The sequence below is a fragment of the Chelon labrosus genome, assembly GCF_963514085.1.
Source record: "Chelon labrosus genome assembly, chromosome: 18".
Taxonomy (NCBI): domain Eukaryota; kingdom Metazoa; phylum Chordata; class Actinopteri; order Mugiliformes; family Mugilidae; genus Chelon; species Chelon labrosus.
This window is the reverse complement of record NC_140351.1, coordinates 2,649,550-2,663,067: the sequence shown is the minus strand read 5'-3', so window position 1 is coordinate 2,663,067 and position 13,518 is coordinate 2,649,550. Positions and strand designations below refer to the sequence as shown.

The 13,518-nt window shown below is 42.6% G+C and overlaps 1 protein-coding gene across 1 annotated transcript; it reads left to right on the top strand.

Annotated features, from left to right (window-relative positions):
- The first annotated feature begins 8,508 nt into the window (after positions 1 to 8,508).
- On the top strand, positions 8,509 to 10,356 carry cdca9 (cell division cycle associated 9). Its single transcript, XM_084566722.1, has 10 exons — positions 8,509 to 8,676; positions 8,760 to 8,891; positions 8,970 to 9,004; positions 9,080 to 9,122; positions 9,242 to 9,303; positions 9,418 to 9,476; positions 9,559 to 9,639; positions 9,730 to 9,811; positions 9,978 to 10,064; positions 10,233 to 10,356. Exons 1-10 carry the CDS (start codon positions 8,565 to 8,567, stop codon positions 10,284 to 10,286), a joined length of 747 nt encoding a protein of 248 aa, XP_084422848.1. The 5' UTR covers positions 8,509 to 8,564; the 3' UTR covers positions 10,287 to 10,356.
- Positions 10,357 to 13,518: the final 3,162 nt, after the last annotated feature.

The window sequence follows — 13,518 nt, the reverse complement described above, 5'->3', positions numbered from 1 at the left end:
TCAACGCTGCTCCACTTAAAGAAAGCTCAGGGTCTTTAAGCTCCTATTCGCAAACATCAAGTCTGAATTTTAACAAGACGGCTGTTCCATTCTGAGCAGGGCGGATTGAAAAAAAAACAAAAAAAAAACAAAAGAGCTGGAGGTTTTCAAGTAAAAAAAAAAAAAAACGACGAGCATGTCATTACTACAAAGTGAACACAGATGAGACGCTGCCTTTTCCAGATGGATCTTACGTGCCAGAGCTGCTCCAGATCTCCCATTTTTCTTTTTGTTTGCCACGCTCACTCGCTGCAGCGTGAGCCGGGTTCATTTCTCTTTCTGCCGCTGCGACACCCAGGCCGCTAATATCAGCCGTAATTGGGGCCGTCATTTTGTGGCCACGCCGCAAATGGCTACTTGAAGAACCCCCACCTCCCCTCCCCGCCGCCTGTCCGTCACCTCGAGTGCGGCCTATTGCACCCGTCTTTATTCCTTTTAATCATTGACTTCATTTCAAAGATAGGCGACCTGACACTGGGAGAACCTTTCATTGCCACTCTGGATCTCATTGACTAGCATTGTAATAGATGTCATGGCAGGAACGGGGACCGGCTGAATAGCTCCGGCTGAAAAGGACAGTAATACGTTTCTGTCCCCGCGCGAAGCCTGAGTTATAGTGTGTATTATCAAGCCATTTAGCCTAGCACCTCCCACAGTTAGCTGGAAGTTTGACTCCGGCTTTGAAATACTGCAGCAGCTTCGTCATTGTGACAGATATTAGGAATCTGAGCATTACTGTAATGGCATGGTTTCGGGAGCAACATATTCATCACATCCAGCAAATTAATGAGTATTTGTATTCATATTTGTGTCAGTGGGTGTGCGTCTAACCACGGCTGACTGTCTTGATGTAGTTTATTGGTATTTCCAGAGACATGAGGCATGCGGGTGATTTAGAGAAACAGACGGCTGATAGCAGAGGAACGTAATTAAGCCGGGTTTCATAATTATCTCAGTGTTTGTTCTTTTTTTTTTCTTCTTCTTTTTACACGTTTACATCCATTTCTTTTGCCACAATTAAACATATTATTTTGAAAAGTATCTGATGGAGCTAGTAACAGAAGGTGCTGAACTCCCCCTGCAGACTTTTAGAACTGGAGAAGCTACTTGGTTGAGCGGCAACGCGTCTTGTTCCGGCTTGTTCTTTTCGGACACTGAACTGAACGCAGTGTGAATCAGCACAGAGCAACCGAACATGTCTGCGATGATGTACTTTCTCACATATGCTCAGCAGCTACAGCAGCTGGCTCAGGATGATTCTTATATATTAGCTTTCGTTTTTTTGTGTAGACTGTTTTTTTTTTTTTGCTTTTGTCTTCCTTTAGTTACTTCCTCAAAAGTAAGGAGATCCACCTTTAAACCATCAACATCTGCCTTTTCCTCTTCGATGAGCCTTGCTTTTTACTCGAGGCATAAGCCACTTTATGCTTTCCCTAAGCGTAAAGTATCTGGACGAACCACACTCCACGTTTTAGCCTTTGACAGTCAAACTGATGGACAGCACATTAAGCCATGACTCAGTAACCATTGGAGACCAAGCGGTAGTTGACCCTGCAAATTGAACAAGAACGGAAAAAATCTTGCACCGAAACAAACATGGACGGGAAACCAGCAGCTTTTACAGTTTACACGAACTGACAGCTGCAACAAAATGGACTAAAAAGGAGCGAAACAGTTGAGTAGGACAACAAAGCCGTACCCTGCCATTTATGAGTCCAAGGCGAAGAGGACCATTTTCTCAAAGGAGACGCAGAGGGACACATGTGGTGTCCAAAGCAGCAAATACACCGACCAGCCACAACATTAAGACCACCTGCAGGAGAAGTAAATAACATTTAAACCATCTTGTGACAGTTCAGTGTTCTGCTGGGAAACTTCTGGACCTGGCATTCATTGGTGTGGATGTTACTTAGACATGTAGCACCCACCTAGACCAGACCAGGCACCCCCACCCCATAGCAATGACACTCCTTGATGGCAGCAGCCATCCCCAGCAGGATGCAGCCACAAAAACACTAAACAACTAAAAAAACATGAAGAACAGCACAAGATTACACACTCCTAAATGTCAGCTACGGTATATAGCAGTGCTACTTCTGGTGCTACTGTGATGTAAGACAGGCCATTTATCACGGGCCGAGAGCGCGGCCGTTTTATGATGAAACGGACAATCATGATGCATTTTATTTATTTAGCGCCAGAACGTGTGTTTCCTTTCGCTTTGCCCGAGCCTGCATCAAATTAAGGGGAATAGCAGAAAGTTAATTACATCGAGCCGTATACTTAACAGACCCGTCCTGAATCTCAGAGAAGATTTCAGAGCTTCCTCCTTCCTTGCTGTTTCATGACATTTGTTATGTCCAAGGGAGGTCAGATGGAGTGACCTGAAAAAAAAGAGCGCCGCGTCTCCGGGTCTGGCTACAGGGACAGTCTAATTAACATTTTAATTAACACAAAATATTGTTAACTCGAGGCCATCCTCGGAGCCATGTCTGGGACAGACTCATTACATTCAGCGTTAGCCTCTCTACTCCTGCGCCGCGACGTGCCACCTGCGAAAATGTCATCCTCCAGAAGAATGAAAAGATTTTTGATGGATTAAATCCCCCGGTGCACAACTGCTTTAAACTTAAATGTGTCGAACGTCGAGGGTAGTTTGTAGTTAGAGCACACGGGCTGGGTTTACATGCACATAGAAACTCACTGCGTTTGAGTATTTGAGTCACGTGCATTAAACACATACAGTGCATGACACCGGCAAGTGCTGTCGTCTGTAATATGAGCTTTCATTCTTCATGAAAAGAACCGTTTATGAAACCACTTGACATACAGACTGACGTAGGGTGACAGCAGGACAGAAGGGTGAGAGGCTCCAGGAAGGGAGCTTCATTCATTAATTCATTCATTCATTCATTCATCTTCTTTCATTGTTTCATTGGGGGCTGGAGCCTATCCCAGCTGTCATCGGGCGAGAGGCGGGGTCCACCCTGGACAGGTCAGGTATTTGTGCTATTTTTGTCCCGAGTGAAAGAGAAATCTACGCGTTTGACAATAAACATTTATAGCAGGAGCTGACTGTGATTACAGTAATCGCTTCGAGATTGCAGCGGAGGAATATAGAGGAGAAATGCAAACTGGAGCAGAGAAAATGGTGTCTGCATGCGTTTGAAAAGCTCAGTACCCTGCATGCTTTACAAACAGCCTCGCAGCTTATGTGTCTCAGTTTGATGTATGATGCTTAATCCTTAAATCCTTAACATTTGCTGTTATTATAATTAAAGGCACAGTTCACCCATGACCGTAATAAAACACACTACATTCTTCTACGTCCGCCCTTTTGTTTAGTGATGCTTTTAATTACTGAGACTTCACTCATTAAATCACTACATGAACATTTGTCTTGTCTACTGACTACAGGCTACCCAGTCATTTAATTATTAACGGCTAATAAGTCATTGGTTCAGTTACCTTACAGGTGGCTAGTCCTTCCACATACACCTGCTCACCCCATGCTTGACCCAGAACAGGGCGCCGATCGGTCGCTGGGTAACAAATCACACATTTACGCCCGCAGGCTGTTTCCACTACACCTGACCTGCACGTGTTTGGAAATTCACACAGACACAAGGAGGTCATTGGGATTTAAATTCAGGATCTTCGTCCTGTTGAAGCATATTTAAAATAAATAAAAATAATAATTATTGAATAAAAATGATGCACGGATGCACAAAGAAATATTTGTCCACGGCACATTATGAGTTACTTAGCTGTATGAGCTTGCTGTACAAATGATTAAAGGAGCATTGTGTGCACATTATTAGATCTACGTTTTATGCATAAGTTGGTTCAAAGACTCGACTGTGGCCGCTTTGTTGCATTTGTCCAGAGGCTCTGTCTGCAGGCCCACTCTGTTCCAGTTGGCCAGCTTCCTGAGACCGCCCCCCTCCCCATCAGGAGGCATAGTACGCCAGCTCCTGACATGTGCAATCAGCTTGAAAACCTTTAGAAATATAAAATCTACATTATGTAAAATACATAAAGAGAATGGGCGGCACAGTGGTGTGGTGGTTAGCACTGATGCCTCACAGCAGGAAGGTTCTGGGTTCTAATCCATCATGGCCGACTGGTTCCTTTCTGTGTGTAGTCTGCATGTTCTCCCTGTGTCTGCGTGGGTTCTCTCCAGGTTCTCCAGCTTCCTCCCACCGTCCAAAGACATGCTGCTTAGGTTCATTGGTGATTCTAAATTGGCCGTAGGTGTGAGTGTGAATGGTTGTCTGTCTCTCTGAATGAATGAATGAATAAATAGAATATAATGCACCTTGTTTGCAGTTGGAGATTGCAAACACTTCAACAGATTTTCTTGCAGTACTGCATGTGAACACTGTGACAAATTGGCAGCCGAGTAGCAGGCAGCGCTGTGTTGACACTATTAAAGCGAGGGGACGTAGAGGTGCAAAACTCATTCTGACAGAAATAATAGAAAATCACAACAAGAGGAAATGTTTACACTTATATCGTCGTGCAGCTGCATCATCTTAACTTCTTATTAATGTTGAATATAAGAAGGTAAAGTAGTAGCGCTATAAAATGCATCGGATGTGACTGTTCTAACAGCTCTGAAATCTTTCAAACACCAGCCTCGGCATCATTCCCCAGCTGCTTGTCTCCACAGATGTGCAACCCGTCAGATACAGTCCTGACATACAGTCGAGAAGCTCTACCGAGCAGCAACTCGCCAGCTGCTGCATTTAGCATCAAGAGCACCGAGCTTTATTTAGGAGCTGCTTTTACATATTTATTTCGTCTCCATTGTTGTTAATGCTTGGTGTGCAGAAATGAGCAAAGCTGCTCGCTCCCGACTGTGACCCCACCACAGAACGTATGCTTTTATTACTCGCATGATGTATGGACGTGTTGCAGTAATGCAGAGCGGTACGACCAACTGCAGCCACCTGAAGTGTATTTTCAGAAATGACAGTACATGGGGTCAAAGCTGCTTCACAATGTCACATAATGTAAAATGATGTTTCATCCAAAACAAACCGAGTAAATACAGTAAATATAGCGTTAATGCAAAGCCTGAGCTTAGTCAGCTTGCAGTATATTAACCTCAGCCTCAGGGAAGATTCAATCAACAAAGTGGAAGCGTAACTGGTCTTCTGAACTTCATTATTCCTTACTCTGATTACATTTCCTCTAGAAACGTTAACAGCCTATTAACTAACTAACTTCAACAGTCTCCTATCTTAATTCATTAAACTAGCAGCAGCAGCAGCAGCAGCAGCATTTGGCTCACGTTGGAGGTTTAGCTGCAGTCGGACCAGATTTCACCTGGAACCATTTGCTCACAAGAAGCAGACCTATAATTTGCACCGTACCCAATGAGAAGCAAGCGTTTGACAGCAGTCCACCCGGCCACTCATACAGCAGTGATATAAATAACATTTCCAGAATGAATGACACACAGTACGTCTTTGTAATTTCTTCTTGTTTAGGTTGATTGTGACGCTACTACTCGTTCTCTTTGCAGTTCAAATGGTCGCGATGGAAACGTGAATGACGACAGCAAGTGTCAGTCTCATATGAGGCAGGAAGCAGATTAGTTAAAGGTGCTAAATCGGGCTCTGAACTAAAGTTTTGATTTTTTTTTTAATCTTTACTCTACATCAGGGGTCTTCAACGTTTTCCAGGCCAAGTACCCCCACACTGATGGAGAGACGGAGCGGGGACCCCCTACTTATGTATATGTGTATTTAAAGACACAAATTTACGGGAAGATGAATTTTGGCGACCCCCCTGCAGTACCTCTGTGGACCCCCTAGGGGTCGCGGACCCCCTGTTGAAGACCTCTGCTCTACATTACAGTGCCTGTAAATTGCAAAAATGTATGTAATCTCCCAGAGGCAGAGGGAGAGTCTAAAGCCATCTAGTCTGAAAACACATCGAACATGTGGAAAGCTAATTATTTCCTTTAAATCGCCGGGATCCCTGGTTTATTTTCTTATATTAATTACTAAATGATGTCAATTGTTGCTGGTTAGTTGTTAACCCAAAGGAAGCATGTATAAAGAAAATAAAATAGGTCCCAAAACCGTTCCCTGAGGAACACCATATTTCACATTACGCACCGATGATTTGAAATTATTTACAGTAACATAAAACCTTCTGTCTAATAAACATGAGGAGAACCTGTCAAGGGCTGTCCCTGATATTTCCACCCAGTACCTCAACCTGTTTAAAAGAATCTATCATATTAAAGACCATGCTCATGTCTAGGAGAACCAGGACTGAGCTCATACCAAATATTAAATCATAAACCAGTTATTTTCTAGTCGTCAGTGGTTCATAAGCTCATTTAGAAAGTGTCAGTGACTGATCAATAAACTATTTAAATGCACATTTATATGTCTTATTATTTACACTGGTTAATAGCTGGTTTATAAAGATGCATTCTTACTGAAATCCATTATTAGCTCAGATAATTATTTTAATAATTCAGGTGTAGTGCTGTTGGTGAATCATTTTTAAAGTGAGGACTGTCTATGTCTTGTGAAGCCTTAACAAGCGAGATTTAAAGGCTCAGTTATCTTCTCAACACGAGACAAACGCAGCACGGAGTCATACAGAAACAGAAATATTGATTTCAACTGTGCGCATATGGAAAATATGAAGAAACATCTGCAATTTCATAAAATGACATTTTCTGTACACTCCTAGAAAACGTAGAAAACACCTCTACGATCTGATATAAAAGTACATGTATTATAAAGCGTTACCCAGCCCGAGAGCACTTATATAACAGCACACCGTGAAGTATTAGTAGAGTACTTCATTCATATGTTTTAAAGCGTTGCTCCTACATTAATGTACATTAGTAAGCAGTTTATAAATTCAGTTATATGTGTTTTAGTCCTAATTCAGCAGCTTATCTATAATAATAACTGTATTTTCATTGTAAATAATCATCAGTTTGTCATTTCTGAATGTTAAATTAAATTATTAACCATGCAACAATGCACTGAATGCTTTTACAGAGCAGACTCGAAGGCTCAGTTTTCTCCTCAACGGTTCAACGAGACAAACACAATCCACACAGAATATTACAGAACTATTTTGAGACCGTTATTACTTTGAGACATGAAGGTTGGCGTGTCCAGAAAGCTTCAAGAACTTTGGAAGTTTCTTCAAGTGCAAAATCATCAAACACTGTGACATAACTAGCTCTCACGAGGACTGACCCTGGCAGAGGAAGACCGAGAGTGGGCCTCTGTGGGAGGAGATAAGTTTATTAGAGTTACCGGCCTCAGAAATCACCAATTTACAGCACCTCAGATTAGAGCCAGTGTCAGCGCTGCGTTGCTTGTCAATTGAGTTTTTATGTTTGAAGGGAATTAGGAGTGTGAGGCCATCTGAGGCCGTCTGATTCAACGGAGGAAACTCTGAGTCAGATACGAGCCTAGTGCACCGTGCATAGGCCTGCTCCGACTCAGAAAGCCCCTTGACCATGAGCAAGAGAAGAAGCTGTTTAAAGAAGAGGGAAATAAATGAGTCTGTTTGTTTGTTTTGTAGAGTCTCTTACCTCCCTTACCCCCACTAAGATGTGGCTGCTGCAAAATAGGACACATGTGACAAGCTAATTGTCAAAGCTAGAAAAAAAGGAGGCATGGTTTCATCTTCTGACTTTGTTTCAACGCCGGATACATTTTCAGTAATCCAGCTGAGAAGCTAAGTCCTCCAAAGACGAGAGAGAGAGAGATGGAAAGTGTAACTTTAAGCTTCTGAAATGAGGAGACTGGCCCAGAGCATGGGGTCTTCAGAGGAGGATCCCATGCAGATTAAACAGGTATTGACCCTCACCGAAGAGGACGTGGATGAAAATGGGTCTTGGGAAGAAATTGGAAGAAACACTTCCTGACTTTGCAGAATAGAGTGGACATGCAGGTGGAGGACCGAGCATGTGGACGAGTCGGTTAGGTGCAAAACAAGGAACAGTGTGTTCTAGTGCGATCAAGTGTACTGAACGTCAGGTGATAGGAGTGAGGAGTTGAAGGACGGCGCTGGACAAATAGAGGGTATCACCTTAAATATTCAGCTCAAAATCAACAGTGAATGTTTTATCTTCATCTTTTGAAAAAAATGAATTTACTTTATTCTCTGTTGTCAGACAAAATAAGTAGTATACAATAGTGACTGAAACTCAGCCCATTAAGACTAAGATGTGAACCAACAGTAACCTCTAACTGCACCGATGCACTAAATCACCAAACATAAGTTAAAGTGATTGGCCGCTCTGTAGCTTTAACATGTTGGGAAAAATCAAGAGAACATGCAACATGAACACAACAGACATGAGGAAGTGTTACATGCTGCGCTCCCTCAGGTAATCCCCCTCCTCCCTCCATGGAGCAGGTGGTAGAGTGCACCTGTGTCTACTTACTCATCAGATCAGGGGTTCAAAGACTGGGAGCGAAGCTGCTGCTGAACCCAGAGCGTGCAGCTTAACTTCAACAACAACCAAAAAAAAGATGCCGTCGAGATCGACAAGAAACGCGGGGAATGCGCGAAGTAAAGAGCAGCAGAGTCAGGAAATACGACTGCGCAGGATGCAACTGTTCTTTCAGCACTTTGACAAAGAAGGTTTTGTGGTTGCTTTAATGTTAAAGACTTCCCACCAGTGGCTCAAAGCTTTATTTTGAAGTGCTCCCGACGTTTCTTTGCAGTGCAAAGGCGCATAAATGAGTTGGAGGTCAAGCTGGAGAACCTGTTGTCCACCGTGGATCAGGCCTACGAAGTGGAACTGATGAAGATGCCTCTTTCTCTTCGAAACACGCTCGTAGGGGATTTAATACAACGTGAGTCTGTTTAGATGATGACCAATGAGATTTATCATTGTCTATCAATTCTTAAACGTTTTTAGTTTTTTCTGTTAGAGGAGAAACTCTCTGCTGGTGAAGTTTTCAAGAAGGCAAGTAGAGTTTGTAGTTTGATATTCTGATTGTTTTTAAATTATTTTTATAATCGTAGTAATTACAATTTGCAGAGTGAGACTTGTGAGAGCCTCAGTAGGAAACCAAGTGAAAGAGGTAACAAGTTCTTTGTATTTTGTGACGACGCTTAACAATTCTTTCTGATTCATGAAAAGAAAAAAATATCATTGCTTTAGATTTATTTTAACTTGTTTATTTATTTTATTTTTTTAAAGTTCCTGATTCTACACCAGTCCGGTCCATGCTTGGGCAGACGCCCTCCTCCAAAACCACGAAGGTGATGCTTGCACGAATGTTATGGTTTTGCATTGTCTAACTTGATTTAGACTCTCCTGTGTGGCTGCAGGACAGTGCTGTGATTATGATGATGCTCCCTCCTTTTTATTTGTAGGGAGGCAAAGCGACAAAGACCAGAACATTGGTCGGTAGCAACAGCACCGGAAAACTCACGTAAGATCAGTTAAACGACGCGTTGAGGGTGCCGAGCGTCACGCAGACCTTGACTGGCGCTCGTTTGTTGATTTTTCTCCAGGGGCTCTTCAGTCACTGCTAAAAGAACTCGCAGCCGTATTTCGAGCACCAAGACCAACGAGCAGACCAAACCTAAACTCAGGTCTGTTATGGCCTCCAGTGGAGCAAAGCATAAAAGCTGGTAATGCGCAATCCCTGCAGATATATTACAAATTGTGAATTGTTGTCCCAGGTCTGTTGTGTCTGCTGGTGATATGCACTGTTCAATGGCGAGATCTGCTGCACACGTCACTGTAACCACAGCCCAGGGACACGTACGTATGGTTTTAACCTACTTACATGGTGCTGCCTCTTGATGAATCCGTACGGGTTTCATTCAAGGCCGAGCACGTTTGGTCCAAGCTGGCAGGACCTGAATCCAGGCTACTTTTTGTTCAGGGTCTCCCTTTTTACAATCCGGTGGTTCATTTTCATTCCCAGATGGTGAGTTTCTCTGAAGAGACCAAACATGAAATTAACTGGGCCTTGCTGGATGACGTGGCGTGGCGCCAGATTCAGAAGCTTAAGGTAATGGAAAGCTCATGACGTCTATTGACTGTTAAAGCAAGACTTTGACGTAACTATTTCTATTGGCGGTTAAAACGAGGCTTTGACGATGCATTTTTTTTTTTTTTTTTTTTTTACAAATGCAGTTTCAAATGTCTGAAATGTTCTTTCTTTCCAATGCATTTTCAGAGTCTAATGGATCATCTGTCACAGCAAAGTTCTGCCATGAGTAATGATGGCTAACCCCCCCCCCCCAGCAATGATGTGTTTTGTTTTATTATGTATGTTAAGATGCAATAAACTTATTTTATTCTACTTCATGACTAATCATTTATTTGCACAATAGCATGTGAAACTGTCACAAGAGACCCTGGATTAAATGATTTCCTTAAACTTTGATGTATACACATTTGTAGAGTAAAACAAAAGGAGGGTTATTGGTGAGGAAAATTATTTGTGCTGTTAGTCTAGTAATTGGTTGGGGTCTAATGTGTGAGAAGGGCGGGCTGGATGTTGTAAAAGAGATTCTTAACCCATATTGCCTAAGACTGTGTTTTGTTTTTTTCCTTCCAGATAGGCTGGCAAATGTAAGTCTTGTAGAAAAGTTGTATTTCTGGTGTGACTTCACCTGCTAACAAGGTGCATGGAGGAGAAAAACTGTCGAGACTTGAACGGCACCTGGTGTGTATGGACCGACTTTATTAGACCAACTCTTTTCAGCTCATGCCCTTCATCAGGGTCATCAAGGAAGGAAGCTGCAAAGGACATTTAAAATGGAAACAACCATTTACATGCACAAATGCATATAAGCCACTTGCAAAGTGGGCTTGTTCATGTGGCATCAGGCCAACCAATCGTATGCATATACACCAGCAGTCAGGGAACAACTAAACATGACCTTTAGTTGTATTTCTGACCTGTCCTTGAGCCTAGATCCTGGCCCCTAGCCCTCTGGTGCTGGAGCAAGGTGTCCACTAAACACAAGGCTGGCGGTTCTATTCCCATTCCTTCCACATGCTCTGCTTTCTGATACAGAACTCAGTGTTTGAGTCTGTTAATGAAACACTGCAGCAAATGACTTTATATGTGCAGGATACAGTGAAACATACCTTGTGCATTCAGCATAATGCCACTGTAACACATCTCTGTTGCTGCTGGCGATGTAGAGACTCTATCTCCGTCTCCATGTGCTCCACCTGTGTGGCCGAGCGGAGGGAAAACCTGGAGGATGTGGCTGCAGCTTGTCTGCTGCTGGCAGCAGAGGTGCCGCCGCACGAGTGAGGGCCGAGGAGCCGTCCAGGGCTAGCAGGGATCCACTAGCCGGTGGAGCAGTGTGTTGTTGACCAGGTAATCCAGGATGTTGCCCACAGATTCTTTGTCACTGTCTGGCGTGTTTCCCAGTGCATTGGCTGGTGCACAGCTGTGAGGCAGCTGAGTGCCTTCTACTGGATGTGTTTTGGAAAGAGATATGGAGCGGTCAGGATGTCTGGAGCTGCTGGATGAGGAACAACTCGGTTATCTGGGTGGAGGGAGAGAACGGAATTAAATGAGCTGTGATGTCTTTACATAGTTTATTAAAAGAAATGCATGTGGTATAATACACATGCGTATACACCGATCAGGCATAACATTATGACCACCTTCCTAATATTGTGCAGGTCTCCCATGTGGTGACTCATCAGAGAATGGACATGGGCCTTCTGAGGGTGTCCTGTGGTGTCTGGGAACAGAATGTTGTTAGTGGGGGGGGCCTTTGAGGGGAGGGGCCTCAATGTTATGGGGTGGGGGTGCCTGGTCTGGTCTAGGTGGGTGCTACATGTCTAAGTAACATCCACACCAATGAATGCCAGGTCCAGAAGTTTCCCAGCAGAACGTTGCATTGTCACAGGATGGTCGATGTTATTCACTTCTCCTGTCAGCCAGGAACGCAGGACATTATCTGTTTATTTTTCAAATGTTGTTTGCCTTCCTTTTTATTTATCTATAATGGGGCATTTCATGTCTCTCTGCCTTCTGAGGCAGCGCCGGAGGCAAAAACTATGAAATGTCTCCAGCAAAAAAGGAGCCGATGCTGTCCACCTGAGAACGTACATCAGAGCCGTGGCCAGAATCAGAGATGGCAAGCACTGCAGCGTGGAATTCATTTCTGAGCTCAAGTCCATGGTTGACCTTCTTCGGTAATAGTAGTAGTAAGACACCTGTTCCCAATTTGAAAGGTGGTTACGCTTCAGCAACGGCTCGCCAACACCATAAGACACTTCTTTAAGAGTTTTGCGGTAATATGGCTTATTATGTGTCCATACAGCAGTTCGTTTTAATCCTTGTGGACTGTACGTAAACACTTTGTTCTAGATTGAATACGGCAGAAAGAATATAACAGAGCCTAGCAGATGGTGAATAACAAGCTGAACTCCTTGGTGACATTATTAAAGTCCCGGGAGACCAAAGAATCAGAACAGTCAGACGGCGGTGTTAAAGAGGAGCACACACCACAAATATACAATAAGAGAATGTACTCTGTGTCAGGAGGAAGAGTGAAGCTCTCATTATTCATTCTTCAGATGGTTGCTTTTTTTTTCGTGAGCTGCCTACACGCTGCTGATTCATTCTTGCTGACGTGCGTCGAGTTGGGCATCCGTTTCAAAAGTACGTCAGGGCAGAGATGTCAGAAGTTTGTGACATTCGCTGTGAGAGCCAGGTGCAGTGTTTTCAAGTGTGTGAAAATGAATCTATACGTCTATGCATTTCTTCTAATACTTCCACATAAGATCATTTGTTGAATAACATAAAACTAAATGTACATGTACTGTATATAAAAACAGCTTAGAAGAAAAGTGTAAGTAATTCTACAAATGATATGATTTAACTGATACAACAATAAAGAATGAGTCAATGCTGAGAAAACAGTTAAAGTAGCTGCAAAACACTGAAGAATAAATAGCAAAGACACAGTAAAATGAAAACTACAGTGATTAAATTATGAAGCGTAAAACCACACAATTACAGGATAATATAGATTCTTCTGAGTTTTGACATAGATGCCTTTTGGATTCACATTTCTATGATAGTGTTTGATTAGTTTTTTTATTATAATATATGAGCACCTACCTATCTGTTTAAAAAAAACAGTTTCTTTGGAAAAGAAGAAATGCTTTATGAATACAGAATAAGGTCACAAAAATGTGCACTTTTTAGGATTGGTCAAAAATTAATTTTAAAGTGTTGCTTAAACATTTTTGCAGTCTAAAGAATTTTCCTTATTTCTACATAAAAATGACTAAAAACATCAGCAGATTCACACATGAGAACCCAATCAAACAAATAAAACAGAGCTTGGAAACAATTACTGTTTCCCAGCTCCGTCTCTCTCAACGTTTGCCCTTAGGCTGAAATATAAAGAACAAAATAAAAAAATAATAATAATTGACCAAATACAATGGTAAGCTCGTTAAGAGGACACTCTGCTTGAACTAAC

Bases quoted from the DNA above. Each gene is read 5' to 3' on its own strand.
- cdca9 (XM_084566722.1), top strand. From the start codon at position 8,565: ATGCCGTCGAGATCGACAAGAAACGCGGGGAATGCGCGAAGTAAAGAG. The intron at 8,677-8,759 runs GTTTTGTGGTTG...GTTTCTTTGCAG, and splicing joins TCAGCACTTTGACAAAGAAG to TGCAAAGGCGCATAAATGAG. The intron at 9,477-9,558 runs GTAAGATCAGTT...ATTTTTCTCCAG, and splicing joins AACAGCACCGGAAAACTCAC to GGGCTCTTCAGTCACTGCTA.